This window comes from Erpetoichthys calabaricus, chromosome 9 (genome assembly GCF_900747795.2).
Source record: "Erpetoichthys calabaricus chromosome 9, fErpCal1.3, whole genome shotgun sequence".
Taxonomy (NCBI): Eukaryota; Metazoa; Chordata; class Cladistia; order Polypteriformes; family Polypteridae; genus Erpetoichthys; species Erpetoichthys calabaricus.
Window position 1 is genome coordinate 196400296 of NC_041402.2, and position 16519 is coordinate 196416814.

Genomic DNA, 16519 nt, shown 5'->3' on the forward strand with positions numbered 1-16519 from the left:
ACCGTAAACCGGATTAGAGGCTCGTGGGACACCAGTGACCTTCTACCGGAAATCAGCTGTCGCGCCAAACTTCAGTTGTAAGAAGTGCCGCCAGAACGCCTGACTGTCGAGCGTTTAGCCGGGTGAGTGTGCGATTAGTTTATGGTTATTATCTCACTCTGTATGTATATTTCTACTTTATATAAATGAAAATTGAGCTGTGAGCATTATGGGTTGTCGGTGACCCGAAGGTGAATCACAAGGGACACTGAATTCCACGGAGTACCGATATCTTCGTAGCGTGACTTGTTTTCCTAAGATGGACAGTCGGGGACAAGTTGAGAATTGCGAACGAGTAAACGAATTGATTTTGTCAGTGGGGCTTATAAAGAATACGAGGAGGTGGGGGGCACCGCTTTCTGTGTGAATCACAGCCGTAAGTCTCCGACGTCGTAGTCTGCATGAAGCCGGGAAGGATCGTGGGGGATGCGTGTGCTTTACGCAGGTAAGCCGGGGGCAGCGCCGGTATGGGTGGGTGAAATGGCGAAGGCTTCTCCGCGCTCTTCTTCTTTATGTGCTCCGTTTTTGTTTTGTTTTTTTTTTTTGAGTGGTTTAACGAGAACTGTGCACGAATGAGACCGAGACGCGAAGGCTCAAGGCGCTATAGGGCCGCAGAAAAGCGAACGTTTTTAACTGGGTCACCACCGGTGTTGCGGCTTCACGTCGGTTGACATTTTATAGAACATTAACATCTTGGCGAAGACACCTGACATAAAAAATAAAAAAAAAGAAACAAAAAATGGAATGAACGGGCTTGGCTTACGTGGGGGTCCCTACAGTGCCGTGAACAGCAGTCCTGGTCTTCTCAGTCGGACTAAATGTAATGATGTCTGGAGCTTTGTAACCGAAGTCACCACCTGATGACGACCATCAGAGTGAGCAGAAGGACTTTATTTAACTTGTGACATTTATGACATGAATAAAGGAGTGTGTAAAAGTAATCTCATTCCACGTATTGCAGGACCTTAATTGTAGAGACTGCGACCAAAAACGCTTCAGAAGTCCCGTGTCACGGTGTCATCTGCTCTGATGTCCCATCCCACGACGAGGGGGTCGACTTGGTCAGTACAGCCGTGCAGTAAGAAAGGCAAACGACGGGAGTGACTCAGCATTTTGGTCCTTCATCTGCCAAGCTAAAGTAACCTACTACTCTTTAATTTAATATTGTTATTAGCAGTATGCTGCTGCTGGAATATGGGAATTTTCCCTTGGGATTAATAAAGTATTTATCTATCTATCTATCTATCATATAGCACCTTTCATATCTATCTACTGAACGTCGTGCATAGAGTTGAACTTTTAGGGCTTTTCGCTAATGTAGCAGCTGATCAAAGCGACCCCCCCCCCCCCCCCCCCCCATCAGCCTGTGAGCAGCTCCAGTAAGAATTACACTAACATGAAAGCCTTCAGCCAGGTGGCAGGTAGCTACAGGGAGCCCAAATTCTGCCATAGACTGACAAGTTTCTACTGTAGTTTATTAATCTTTGGAATTTTAAGAAAAGATTGTTAGTATTCTGAAGTTCAGTGAGATTGAGGAGGAATAATTAAACTACACCTTTTTATGTCCTAAAGGGAGTTTAAAGAAGTATGACACCCAAAAATGAAACTTGGTTTTATATGTTACCCTCCCCAGCTACGTTGTAGTGTTTCCAACAGATGGTGCCTACAACTAACACTATAACCTTATAAAGGAGATTGTATATAGAAACTTAGGGGGCTTTGCCTCCTGCTTGCTTTGCTTGCCAAGCCCCTGGCCAGCCTCTTCGCAGTTCTGCTCCGGATGTACAATTTAAACATTTTAGTTTTCACGTGAAGTGTTAACGTTTGCATCCAGGCGACGTATAACTGCATGTGATTGAATTTCGTTTCTTTCTCTCTAACAAATCAACTGACTTTTTCGATTGTTTGTCTCTGAGATTTGTTGTCTTTGCAAAATCTCTTCTAACAGGAAACGGTTAACGCGTTAATACGAATGGCATATCGAGATCTCCTTTGTTGTGTAACGTTATCCTCATTTTCTATCTTGGTTACGTCAACAGTAATTTGTGTGGTGGAAGACCAGCCAGTGTTAACGCTTGTAGATATTCTTTGTGGTATTGTAAGTTGATGTCTTCATCTTCCACATCATCATCACCACCAACTGTTTCAGCAGAGTCTATTGATACGCATTTCAGCAATTTGACGTGTAACTGATCGACATTTTTGGCGTAAACTCGTTTGACTTCATCGTTTCACGGTGCCAGGATTGCCCGTGTTCTCATTTCTTCTGTTGATAACCCATCAGGATGAAATTCTTCATTAAGATTTGGACAGAATTCGTCTTCTTTAATTGGGAACTTAAACGTTTATAAGAGCGCCGGGAGTGTGTCTGTCAAAAGCATTCACAAGACTGAGAGGTGAGAGGGCCGTGGGTGAATATGGTTGCTAGGAGGGCAGGACTTTTAAAAATATTTTGGCAATATTCTCGTCTCACGGGACTTGAAAAACGCTTTTCCAAAAAGTTGCGCGTGTCAAATTATTATTTTTTTTATATAATAGGGAGAACGGTGATAGGAGGTTTTTTAAAAAGCTAAAAGAGGCGGCACTGACTCCATCGGAGCCCACTGCCTGTCACACGGGGTGCTGGCCTGACTGCCAGCTCTCAGACGCCAGTCCCGAGAGGCCGGTGTGCCATCGTCTGTCTTTGTAGCTCTTTATTTTTTCACGTCATTTGTTCCTGCTCTTGGCTGTGGCGTTTTATCCTAACCAATTCCTTGATGTTTTTAACGGATCTCGTCATTTAGTGAACTGCCCTTTTTTTTTTATCTCTGATTATGAAATGTTTGAAAGGGCAAAACAAAACTTGAGTGTTTAGTTTGTTTCTTCCTTCATTTTATGGGAGTGCTTAAAGGGAGCCGTGAGTTCAGCGCCATATCGACTGCTGTGAAAACGGCTGACATCGTCGCTCCTCTGTACATTCAGTTGTGTTTGCACCCGCACTTCGTCCTCAGCATCTCGATACAATTAAGGGGGTGAACTCTACAAAGAACACGGCCAAAGGAAGCTGAGCATTTCAAGGTATGGCTGGCAGGCAAACAAACAACAGGAAACTCGCCGAACGTCTTGAACAACAAAAGCGTGAGAGCAGGTCGAAGTAAGAGCGTCACCTTGCGGTCCCCCAGGACTGAACCCAAACCTCCACTCCGCTGACAGACGTTGGTGAGACACACACACCTGCTTGTGGTGCCAGATGGTCCCCCAAAGCGTCGAGGCAGCCGCCGGGGTGGACTCCATGATTTCATTGTCTCTGTTTGCTCTGCAGGATGGCGGCTCCAGCACTGTTGGTCTTGTATGGCAGTCAGACTGGCACAGCACAAGACACAGCCGAAAGGATCGGGCGGCAGGCCCAGAGGAGGTGCTTTCGTGTTCGGGTGGAGGCCCTGGACAGTTACGATGTGGTTAGTTTACATGAGGCTGGCGGTGGGCGACTGGAAGAGGGGTGAACCTCTCTGCAGTCCCACGTGCCATCTGCCCTGTCTCTCTGCTCCTGTTCGCAGGCCGGATTGATCTCGGAGCCGCTGGTTGTGTTTGTTTGCTCCACAACAGGACAGGGTGAGCCACCGGACAACATGAAGGTAACGTGAGTGCCCCCTGCAGTGTGGGTTTTTGTCATCGTATTATTCTGTTTCTTCGCCCCGGGCTCTCCTGGAGGTCATTCCTTTTCTTTATTTTTGGCAGAATTTCTGGCGTTTCCTGTTCCGGAAGTCTCTGCCATCCACTGCCCTTTGCCGCCTGGACTGTGCTGTGCTGGGATTGGGCGATTCATCTTACGCTCGGTAAGAATCTGCACGTGGGCTGCTGGCATCTGTGGTGGTGCCGTGAGACGCAGCCTCAGCTTCGATGTCTGACTTTCCTCTACAGGTTTAACTTTGTTGCTAAGAAACTGCACAAGAGGCTGATGCAGCTGGGGGCAAATGCCATCGTGCCAGTGGGCCTGGGGGATGACCAGCACGACCTGGGGTGAGAGCCGTCTGTCTGTCTGTCAAGTGAGATTTGCTCAGTCGCACGGAGTCGCTTCTGTGTTCTGCCTGCTCAGTTAAACCAGTGCTGGCGCCCCCTGCTGGCTGTTTGGTCTCTCATGTTTCCCTCTTCATTCAGTTGTTTGTTCTCTCACTGGTCTTTTTTTTTCTTGTGTTGTATTACATTTAGATAAAGTGACACACGGAGTTAAACATCTCTAAATATACAATTTAAAATCCCACACTACTGCAGTTAAGCCAAAGGAGACCAAAGGGCGAGAATTTACTTAATGCTACGCTAATGTGACGTGTGTGCTTGGGGACGCTGCTGCTGCAGCACTGGCAGTGCACCGACTATACCTGTGCGTGTATGGAGGACTCCACCAGGTGGCAGTGTGACAAGTCCTCACAGTGAGATAATAACATCCAGTTTCACTGTGCTCTGAGTTTAGGGAAGAAAGATGTTAAAATTTGTTTGCATTCTGATGCTGCTGTGAAGGTGCAGAATTAAAAAATAAAAAGAAGATGACGTGATACCGAAGATAGTACGTGAGACCTGTAAACGTCAGTGCGATGGTGAATAGGCGACGCTTGTACTGCCTTTGCGAGAAATGGGTGAAGAAACGCACCAGAGATACTTTAGTGTGTCAGCATTTAAGTTTGATGATTTGCTTCACCACCGGAGCTCCCAGATGTATCCTGCTGTAAACGACGCGTACCGACACTTGAACATACATGCCACCCGTATGTTTTGTTGGTGCTGCAACTCATGCAAGCGTGGCGCTTAATTTCTGACAACATGCTAAGAGGACATGTCAAGAGAAGGTCTGGCAGCCATGATGTGCGCACATAAGAGCGTCAAACCAGACCTTAGTGGGCAACCTGACCGAAGTGTTTAAAATGATGAAGGGAATCGGCGCAGTGGACCGAGACAGGGAGTTCATCAAGATGACGTCAAGGGGTGAAAGTCGCACAGCGAGCCACAGACATGTGGAGTAAGTGGCCAAGCAGTGCCTTCAGAACGCCCCCTGATGTTACATGGGAGGAGTGGCGAATGGCCTCTTCTCATCCACACTGCTGTGATTATAAAGGACACCCATGAGCTCCTGTTACAATGTGTGTTGACGCTCCTCCGTCTCTGCCTCATGTTTGTCACTTCTGTCTTTTAGTTCCCTTTTTAGAAGGCCAGCGCTGAACGTTTGTCACTTCTCAGAGAACTGGCTGTCAGGTCAGGGTTTGTAGTCCAAAGCCATAACCACTGCACCGCAGCACACTGACCTGTTTTCTGACATCAGTATGGGGCGGGGGGGGGGACTCAGATTAACAAGAATTTTTTATATATCGTATTCACCCGTGCACCACGCGCACATTTTTTCCAGAAAATTAGCATTAAAAAATCAGGTGTGCGTCATACACCAGGAAATTTTTTTCTGTAATGTTTACTTCTTCTGCTTGGGATCTCTCGTTCACTCTCTCTCTCTCTCTCGTTCGCTCGCTTTCTCTCGTTCTCTCTCTCTTGTTCGCTCGCTTTCTCTCGTTCACTCTCTCTCTCTCTCTCCCTCTCTCTCTCCCTCTCATTCACTCGCTCTTTCGTTATGCAACAAAGACAGAAGGGCATTTCGCGGAAAACGTGCCCTAAACTCTTCCTATACAATCACAACGCGCGTTGTACACAGGGAAAATGTTTTTCGTGATTTTCTTTGTGAAAATTAGGGTGCACGTCTTACATGAGTAAATATGGTATTTTATATTTCTCTGAACATTTCCAAAATTGAATCCCCCCCCCCCCCCCCACAATATACTTGTCCCTCTCTGTTTTTTTGTTTTTTTTTCCATTGTTCCAAACTCTTGTAAAGTGATGGCCTCCGTCGTTTTGCTACTTGACCTCCTCGAAGTCCCAAAAACCTTTACCTTTAAGGTCCCTCTTCATTCTCGGAAGTAAGAAAAAAATTGCAGGGTGTAAAGTCCGGGGAGTGGGAAGTCGATGTCATCCGGTTTCTCGTGAGAAACTGCCGCACCCTCGATGCTGCAGAAGCCACTCGCCGGATCCCCACATTTCAACAACAACATTTATTTCTATAGCACGTTTTTATACAAAAAGTAGCTCAAAGTGTGTTACATAATGAAGAAAAGAAAAATAAAAGACAAAATAAGAAATTAAAATAAGACAACATTAGTTAACATAGAAATGGAGTAAGGTCAGATTCGGGTCGTTTTCTCCGCACAGTGTCACACAGTCGCTTGGGGACTTCAAGGTAGAACCCCTTGACTGGCCATTCAAGCAGCCGAGGCACTCGGAGGGACGTTTGGCCGACTGCACTGCTATGTTGTAATGCAATTTAGCAAACTTCATTTTGAAATTCCTGGTGTCGCTTTCATCGTTCAGAGTCCTGTGGTCTGCTCCCCTTGTAATGAATTGTCGTCTTTAGGATGCAATGAGCACATGAATAGGAAAACGATGAGAGAGTGTTAGGAACTTCAAGCAATGGACAGAAATGCAAATCTTTCTGAATTCCACGTGAGAGTACATCTCGACTCCAATCTTACATGCAGAACAAGAGAAGACCAAAGGCCCAGCTCGGGTAGAACCCAGGGGTCAAACTCTCCACACTGGCTGTGGGTCCTCGTTCACTTGGCACCTGCGGCTAACTGACTTTGGCTGCACCACAATGAAGGGATCTGAATGTGAAAAACAAACAACAAGGAGGTGCAAAGTGAGCCAGCAGACGGCCAGATGACTTGAGCCCATTTTCACCCCCACGTGTCCCTCATCCACTCTCTGTTTCAGTTGAATATTACAAAACAAGTCATCGCTATGTTGTGTGCCATATTTCAGTTATTTATTGTTGTGTGTACAAGTACCATGTACAATGAAATGCTTGCTTGCATGTGCCCCCGCAGACAGTGAACATGGACCATACCCCCCCCCCCCCAATAAATAAATGAATATAATAAGTAAATAAATGAAAGCAGAATCCTAGGAATACATAGAGACAGTGACAGAAGTGTATGTGTAGGTAGCAGTGGAGGTGACACAAGGTTACTGATTGTTCACGAGTCTGATTGCAGAATGTGCTTCACTTAATGGCCAAATTAGCTGGAGCCCACGGGTACGGAGTGTGACCCCCATGAGCTTAGCAGGCTGTCCGTTGGCTCACATTACATCTTCTACTCGATTGGCTGCTATTATAGAAAATTTATAAAGAAAGCCTCATAAAACACGAGCCAGAAGAAGTGACGGCACAGGACGTCTGTTTCATTAGCAATAGTAACTGGTCACTTACTTAAAGTGTGGCCCTTTAGGGTCACAATTAGAGAAAAAGCTGACCGACTGAGTGGGGAACGAGGAGGACCAAAAAGCAGTGGCCACAAGGGGGCGCCAGAAGTTCACGATTCTCTAATTTTGATGTCCTGCTCTCTCTCTCTCTGCATGTCCCTTTGTGTTGTCAGGCCCGACGCTGTCATTGACCCCTGGCTCGCCGAGTTCTGGCTGAGGGTCCGTGAGATGTACCCCTTACCTGCTGGCTGGAGTGCTCAAAGCGACGACTTTTTGTAAGTACTCAGTGGTCACTTTGCACATTTGGTGACCATTTTGCTTTATTTATTTGCGTTTAGTTTGACACGTTGCCTGGGACAAGCACAGCTAAATGGCATCTTAACAAAGCAAGGAGCCCCCTGGGTGGGATGTGCAGTTTTCCGCATGGCTGTAAGCTAATTCTGGCGCCGCACTTGGCATTGTGTCTCACAATACGCCCCCCAATGCACCACCACATTATGGCTGGCTAGAGCTACTAACCTGTTATCTCCCAGTGGTCCATCAGACCCTCCTTCCACTCTCTCGGACTTGGGCATCACTGGGATGGTCCTCGGCTGCTTTGAATCCCACCTCTTCAGTAGACCCTACCGTATACCCTGATGAGGAGAGATGTCAAGGGTGCACCGGGGTGCTGGGGTCCTCTCCTCTTCTCCCAGTACGCCTCACTGGGCGCTGGCTTCTCATGCCAATCTGTGCCAGTGATTGGTGGCCGTACCTATCATCCATCCAGAGGACCACACGGTATCAGCTGGAATCTCTGCTAGTCTCACTGATATTGTAACCTGGATGAAGGAGGGCCATCTCCAGCTCATCCTGGTAAAGAGGGACCACCATGTTATCCCAGTTGGACCATCTACTTCCCACTCCATCTCTGTTCGGCTTGGCTTGTTATCACCAATACCCGCCAAGTCAGTATGCAACCTTGGGGTGGTGGTCACTCACTGACTGTGTGATTCTGTAAGAGGTCAGACCGTACCTGACAAGGTACACGCAGCTCCACTCCTGGCCAAGGCTTTGGTCTTGGTAGATGTAAACGTAAGCCATTGGCGTAGCGCCATCTTTTGGTGATCTCTAGCAGTACAGATTGACGTCACTACGTTTTCGCTTCAGTCTGCTTGTTCACTAATGGCGTTGCCCACTCTACTGGTGTCACTCTGAAAGCTCCTCTCTTGTTGATTTTTCTCCTACTTGTGTAGCTCTGCCCTCTCCTGGCAGTGCCCGCGTTGTATGGTGAGTTCCATGTTGCTCAGTCTTGGGACCCCCATTTAAGTCCAGCTTTCACCTTTTGGTGTTATCCCGTGAGCACCAAAAATGACTCTACTGCTTTGGGCCCTTGAGGAAGACCCTTAACCTGCAATTACTTCATCATGGGTGTGACGCTAATCGGCACCCACCCTGCAAGCAGGAAAACCTGAGTTGTCACTCAGGTCCCAATCCAGGAGGTTCGGCCTGTGGTGGGTTGCAGCAATGCATGTTCCCATCCTCTTCCTCTCTCTTTCACTATGTAGCCCCCCATACTGGTGTTTCTCCATTAGCTTCTCTCACCCTACCCTACTGCTTCTTTGTAGATTTGGGGACATTTTGTGGCCTCAGCCCCAGGGTCAGGGACAACAGTTGAGAGTGCTGCTGGCCTGAGGCTACACGCTGGCACGGGTGCCCTCTGTTTTAACTGTGTGATTCTTCACGTGTTGTTTCTTAGGCTGCCATCACGCTACGTGTTTGACTTCCTCGAGGCCACCCCCGATGGACCAGAAAAGGTGGCACAGCGTGAGACACCTCAGCCCTCTCGCCAGCACCCTTTTCTTGCCCGGATGGTGACCAATCAGAGAGTGACCCATCCATCTCATTTCCAGGATGTGCGGCTGATTGAATTTGACATCGGTGGCTCTCCGATCGAGTGCGTACCCATCTCTGGGCAGGGGCAGGACCTCGGAATGACCACTCTGGGCTCTTCCCGCCGGGCAACAACGCCTGCTCACCGTTTTGAGTTTGGGTTTCAGGTTCACAGCAGGAGATGTCGTCATGATCTCGCCACGCAACAGCATGGAGAACGTGGACCTGTTCTGCAGGCTACTACGACTTGACCCCGACCAGCATTTCACCCTTCGGTCCCGGGACTCAGGTATGTAAGGGGTGGTGGGTGCCAGTGGGGTCCGAGTCGATGTAAAGTACATAATCCACTTTCCTGCTTCCTGCTCCATTAAAGCCCCGCTCCCTACCCGCCTGCCCCAGCCCTGCACGGTGCGTCACCTGGTGGAGCGGTACCTGGACATCTCCTGCGTGCCTCGCCGCTCCATCTTTGAGCTGCTGGCAGGGTTTGCCGCCAGTGACCTGGAGGACGAGAAGCTACGGGAGTTTGCATCGGCACAGGGACAAGAGGAGCTCCATGACTATTGTACAAGACCCCGACGCACGCTGCTGGAGGTGAGAGAATGGGGGGGGACGGTGGGCTCCTGTACAGAAAATGGAGGGGCTGTCAAACTGAGAGACCCTGGGGGGCCATTCCAGCCTCTTCCTTAATTAGTCATGCAGCTAACGGAGCAGACCCCTTCTTGGGTCTTCTGAGCCCTGATGTGCTGGTGTTGGTGGTGTTTTCATTTTTTCCCCTCACAAGCAGCCAAACAACAGTGGGGTACAAAGTGAGCCCCCCGATGACCAGCTCAGTTGGGGGGTCTCAAACACCCCTCAAGGGCTCCCGTTTTCACGGTCCAATTAGAAGTCCATTCTCGTTCTTGATAGGCAGACAGATAACACTTTATTGGTCCCAAGGGAGACATCAACCTTTTGACAGAAACACAAATTAATAAATTATTATAAAAAGCGCCCACTCCCACAAGAATTATTGGCCAAGGAGATGTACACCTGAGGTCCTGACTCTCCGTGGTCCCGTAAAGAGCAGGGTGTATCCCGACGCCGGTCTCTGATTGGCTGTCTCTCCCTCACCACTTCACCATCTAACAGCGCATGTGTGCCAAGTGTACTGGTGCAGCAATGGCAGCCGTCACATCATCCAGGTGGGTGCTGCCCATTGGTGCTGGTTGAAGTGGCTCCACACTCACGGCGTAAAGTGCTTTGAGTAGTGAGAATGTAAAGAATTCTTAGTAAATAATAAAAGCAAAGTCCCAGTGAGGCACCATAAGGTCCTACTGCCGTCGGTATGAAGGAGTCCCAGTCATCTCCTCAGACACGCGTTGGCTAAAAGTCCACCGTGCTGGACGCGCAGCTTTGTTCATGATGGCCGTCTGTTTAGACCTCCACAGCTACCTGCAGCAGGCCCAGAATGTGCCCCATAGCTGCACAGCACACCACACTGGCCATCAGAGCTGTGGAACATGACGAGGATGTCACCAAGTGCCACTCAGCAGGACACTGGAAAGAGAAACAGAACCAAGGAGGGCCAGTAGCAGTTTATCATTACTGTAGTGCTTGTATTTTATACCAACGACTAACAAACGTGGGGTATGCTGAATGTACGCCCGAGGGTGAAGGGGGTGCCCCCTTGGCAGATCAGTAGTGCCAAGCAAGCGTCTTCCCTTTGGGTCCTCCATGATGGCCAGAGGTTGATCCTTTAAAGGACTTCCACACTGGAGATGATGTACGTAATATGCTTTACTGCCTAGAAGTGCGTACCCCGCCCAATCCTAAAAGTGGCCCGTGATTGGTAAGGTACACTCTGATTGATCCACCATTTGCATATTGTGTGTGATATGCAGTCGATTCCATTGGGTTGGTGGCAAATCGGAGCACTGCCACCAATAAGAGCCATGGGGAAGGCGCTATAAAAAGAAAACGTATTATTAAGATTCGCTTCTGCCGGCTTGCTTTGCACCTTTTTGCTGTTCTTAAGGGTAACAGAAAGCACTTCAGGGGTCTGAACCTTAGAAAGCGAGTCAAGTCAAATTATGGGAAAGACGTCCATCCGTCCGTCTGTGTTACGAATGAATAAAATGGCCAAAGTGAAGGCCTGGGGCCCCAGCACTAGAGGTGGTGGCTGTCCAGTCCTGTTAACGCTGTCCTCTGGTGGTACTTGTGTAGTGATGAGCCTCCCGGGGTCCGCTGAATGCATTTGTGCCACTCCCCCCCCAACTCTCTTGGTCCTACAGGTCCTCCAGGATTTCCCACACACCACTGCAGCTTTGCAGGTTGACTATTTGCTGGATTTGATCCCGGAGATGAGTCCTCGCGCCTTCTCCATTGCCTCCTCCCTACATGTAAGTTGACTTCCTGACCACCCCACACTTTCGCCAACCCCCCCCACCCCGATCCCTCCTACTCACTGCTTGTGCTCTTCCCAGGCTCACCCCGGGCGCATTCACATCCTGCTAGCGGTGGTCCAGTACAAGACACGGCTTCACAAACCTCGACAGGGGCTCTGCTCCACCTGGTTGGCATCCCTAGACCCACAGGCTGGTGAGTGGTGCGTTTGGATGGGTGACTTTCTCGGCTTGTGGGCATCTGTTAACTTCTCATCTCTTCCTCCCCCCCCCCCCCCCTTGGGCAGGGGAGCAGCGTGTCCCCCTGTGGGTGAAGAAAGGGGGCCTAACATTTCCAAGTGACCCCGAGGTTCCTGTTGTGATGGTCGGACCAGGAACTGGAGTGGCCCCCTTCAGAGCTGCTATTCAGGAGCGAGTGGCCCTTGGCAGAAGAGGTGAGGTTGGCACCGCTGAATTAAATGGAAGGGGGTGGGGGCATAGGAGGGGACTAACCCTGCAGCCTGTCCCTTCTGTCTTAGGAAATTACCTGTTTTTTGGCTGCCGCCAGGAGTCAAGGGACTTCTACTTTGAGGCAGAGTGGGCAGAGCTAATGAAGGCCCAGTCGTTGGCACTGTTTACAGCTTTCTCGCGTGACCAGGTAGGCATGTGGGGAGTCACCCTGGCTGCCCGTTTAGTGTTCCAGTTTACTTATAGAAGTACAATGTCCTGTCTTCCAGGAAGAGAAGATCTACGTGCAGCACCGCCTTAGAGAGCAGGGCCCCCTGCTCTGGGATCTCCTTGTCAACAACACTGGGCACCTCTACATTGCCGGGTGAGTTGGACACGTTGGGATCTTCTGCTGCAGGCTGATGGGCCCCTCACTCAGTGAAGGGGTGGGGGTGGTGAGGGCAGGATTGTGTTATTGGTGGAAAGACTGCGCCAAGTTAGAGAACCTACCCTCGATATAGTGAAATGAAGGAGGCCTGCTGGGACAATCACAAGGTAGCAGCTATGGGCAGCAGCAGGTCGGGGTCACTGCTCAGAAATTAGGGGCGAGCTGAGTGAGGACCCAAGGGTGCCCTATGGGATTTGTCGACTGCACCCCAGGTGTGAAGTATCGGGATATCCTTGCATGGTGGGACCCCCAAATCACTCCCCAAAGAGCCTGAAAATCCAAAAAGTTGATGGGACGGGTCACCCATAAGAAGGAGAAAAAAAAAAAACACATTAAAAGTGTACTGAATGACACGGCACCCGTTACTGGGGGTCTGAAAAAAATATTGGAACAGTGAGCTCATTATGGGCCGCACTGGAGGGGCGGGGCATTGCAGTGGAGTGGGGCGGGGCTTGGTGGTGGAGTGGCGGCTGTCTCACCCCCAAGTAAGGAGAGCGCATCCTATGAATCAGGAGGGTTTGTGGAATGGGGCTGAAACTTTCCTAAAAAGATAATAAATCGGCAGTCCACAGTCATCGGTGCTCACTGAGGGACGTCATCTGTGATGATGAAGAGCGTAACGCTGATGCCGTGATGCCACCAGGTGCGGCTGGTCTCCTGTTCCTGCCGTGTTTTAGAGGTACGAGTATGTGAAGCCGTTTTCTCATCGGTCTCTTAAGACGCAGTGCTGCAGAGTGGACAAGCCTGTCACTGCATGTACCTTTGCTGGTGACCTGTGCCTCTGCCACCACCAGGAGGACTTCAGTTCTCGGCATTCAGCAGGAATGTGCAGGGGCTGATGGGAGGAGACCTCGATTGGCACCCATTGTACAGTTCGTTGGCATTGGGAGTGGGTGGGAACGGTTATAGCGGAGCTGCAGGAGGTACAAGTGTGTACTTGTCCTGAAAAGTGGCTTTTCTGGGTGACGCTGGCATGGCTCTTTGCAGGCACTGTCTCTCTGGATGATGTGATTCGCACTCAATCTCCATGTCTCCGTTATGTTTTTTGTACTACCCAGTGCTCAGCCAGCGGGACCCCCTGATTGCCACGGTGCCCCTCCCCCAGGTCCATTTTAGTGTCTGTGCCCGAGTTTAGTCTCCTGGTGGCCAAGTTGCATGAAGTCCTACATCACAGCAAGGTCAAGGGTTAGGCAAGCAAGGTCCGAGTAAGGCGCCACGTACAGAGCACATTGCATGTGCCCACATGCCTGCCAGTGCTGCTCCATTAGTTTTGTCATTTATGAAAGATGGTGAGTTGGGTGGCATGGCCAAGCTCTTTCTGAGGTTGCCTCGAATGTGTGACGTCCATTTTATATAGTGCCTTTCACATACTGGGGGTGTGATTGCCTGCACACCCCTCGACTAAAAGTGGTAATGAGGTATCAGACACGCTGACTGGGGTGGCACCACCTGCCTGTACAGGCCTAGAGCAGCACAGGGAGTGAGTGGAGAAATAAAGCACCAGCTGATGGGGGGGATCCCGAGGGGGGGTCTTAGTTCTGACCACAGGCCACTGGCTCTCGTTTTCCTGAAGTTTAATGATCTTGTGTTTTTGTTTTTTTTAGGAATGCCAAGCTGATGCCCGCTGCCGTGACTGATGCACTCAGGGCCATCTTTGAGTCTGCAGGGGGACTTTCTACCTCTGCCAGTGAAGAGCTGCTGGCGAAGCTGGAGAGAGTGGGCCGCTTCCAGTCGGAGACGTGGTCCTGATGATGTGGTGGGGCCCCCCTGGTACCCTGTGACTCCTCTGGCTCTGTGAAGCCCACATCTCATAGTGGAGACTGGCGAGTGCCATCAGTCTGCCACTTCTGGTCCCTTTTTTTCTGCCACTTGTGTATAAAGGTGCCAGGGGGTTCCCTCCTCGTGCCTTCTGAGAACATTAAAGCGTACCTGAGGATGAAGTGGTCCTCCTGCCTGTCACACAGTAGACTGGGGATCACAGTGATAGGGTGGGAGGCGTGAGAGCCGCAGTGAGGCTGCCCTTTATGCCCAGGTCACGGTGGGTGAGAACTGATGGGCTCTTCACCGGATTACCGAGTGACTTGACGATGGTGGGCAACACAGGAGGGCCCCCCAAGCGAGACTTTACTGAAATGCTGTTAAGAAGGCGCGGCCGTCCTGCCACCTGTGTGACCGCTCTTATGGCTGGCACTGGAGTGCCAGTCTCTCCATTACACAGTCCTGATGTCGTGAAGAGCAGCTGGTGAGCCGCCGTGACCCTCAAGTGCGCGCGTGGAAAGTTCGGACATTTCCTGCTGTCTCAGAGTTCTTTATAGAGGGAGATCAACGTTTACATGGCAGGGAGCAAAGGTGAGGGGTGAAGAGCATTAGCCAGCCCAAGCAGCGGTGCCACCCCATCCCCAAGATGTGGAGGAGACATGAAAAGCACGAAGCTGGCACCAGACCTGACGCTGACAGAGAGACTTGGAATGAAATGCCCATTCAGCCGTCTTCTCAATGGGTGGCATGCAGTGGTCCCAGCAGACACTTTGGATTCCACACGGCACATCCCAAATATGGCTGCCTCTTAATTAACCTGGGCAGTGTGCGATTGTGCCCTCTGTCAGGCTGGCACCCCTCCTTCCAAACCTGTTAATGTATGCCCTGCTCCTGGCACTGGGAACGTGGGGCCTGTGCCGCCTTTTCCAGTGGCAGCCTGATGATGCGCCTCACTGATATGGCACCTTTCTGTGCTCAGAGTTGGACTTCCATAAGATGTACAGAGTGGTGAGAGTCGATTCCTCATCATTACTGTGTGGGGCAGCACCTGCACCCCATGGGATGTGTGCAGATGGGGGCCTAAATCAGTGACGGGCAGGGACATTGAGCCCACCCCGGCATGTTGGGCACTGCAGGTGTAAAGCGCTGAATGACAGGTGGCTGACAGCAGGCCCACCATTTCACCGACGGACGTTCTTTGCGTATTCCTACCTCGGCTCACAGGCGGTGCCAACAGGGCGCCACATCATCGCTGTGTGTCTGTCTAGCTGGAATGCTGCCAGTCGAAGTTACAGTATTGTCTTTGATGCCCGCAGACTCCACGGCTGGTCGCTGGAGGTTCTGCCTGCTCCTCGTGATGCCCCGGCGCTGGCTGTTGATGGCCTCGTGTAGTTGTTTTCAATTTGACTGCTCGTCTCGTCCAAGGCTGTCCACGAGGTCGGGTGACTGAAGGCCCGTTTGCAGTCGGGTGTACGGAGGGTGTGCCCGCCGCTGCGTGGTACGGTAGCAGGATTTCTCAATCTCGCAGACGTTCCCTTTTCCATCTTTGCCAAGTCAGGGGGATTTCCCACCATGCGTTTGTGCCCATTTGCCTATCGCTGTGTGCCATTCGTGTAGCGACAATTCACACAGTGTCTTCTGCACTGAGCCTGTGTGGTCACCCACATCGGGGTCCGCGCTCCAGGACTGCTGATGCCATTCACATCACATGCACCCTCGTGGTGATGCTGACCTGCTAAATATAAATGGGAGTCATTGGGGGTTCGGCGCATGTCTGGTGGGGACTGAACTGGCCACCTTGGGCTTCAGAGGCCACAATGACTGTGACTTTGACCACAGGGCCTGGCTAATGAATGAATGAGGTAGTCAGCCACTTGTCACCCATCTTGATCCTCTCCTGAATCTGAGCTCACAGCACTGTCCCCTGTCACAACACCTCACTAGTCGTACAAAACAATGGCATCAATGGCTGACACTCTGAATATTCTCCAGGGGGCCGAGTGGTCCCGGCACTGCTCGTCATTGGCGGCCATTGCATCGTTCCCATTTGCTTCCTCCTCTCCTGACTTGCCTCTTGGTGCCGTTGCTGCTTAGACTGGAGACGAGGTGTCAGGGCCGACTTGTCACCATCTGTGCTGTCCTTACATTGGATTTGCTCCAGTGAGCTGGCTTGACTTTTTTTTTCCCTTCCTTCCTCTTCCTCTGATTGTGGGCCCCCAAGTTTAAATTCCCTGGGATCTGTGGAAACAAAGTCTTTTGTGTTTTTGCCATTTACTTGTATTACTCGTGTTGAGCGGCTTTAAGATAATAGAATTATAAC

The 16519-nt window shown here is 50.4% G+C and overlaps 1 protein-coding gene across 1 annotated transcript; it reads left to right on the forward strand.

The window, feature by feature from the left end:
- The first annotated feature begins 36 nt into the window (after positions 1-36).
- Positions 37-16397, forward strand: ndor1 (NADPH dependent diflavin oxidoreductase 1). The gene is made up of 15 exons (XM_028808830.2): positions 37-122; positions 3341-3476; positions 3576-3653; positions 3757-3854; positions 3940-4038; positions 7488-7589; positions 9053-9250; positions 9354-9475; positions 9560-9777; positions 11457-11564; positions 11649-11763; positions 11855-12001; positions 12086-12204; positions 12284-12378; positions 14046-16397. The coding sequence occupies exons 2-15, from the start codon at positions 3342-3344 to the stop codon at positions 14188-14190; spliced, it is 1779 nt and encodes a 592-aa protein (XP_028664663.1). The 5' UTR covers positions 37-122; position 3341; the 3' UTR covers positions 14191-16397.
- The last annotated feature ends 122 nt before the right edge of the window (positions 16398-16519 follow it).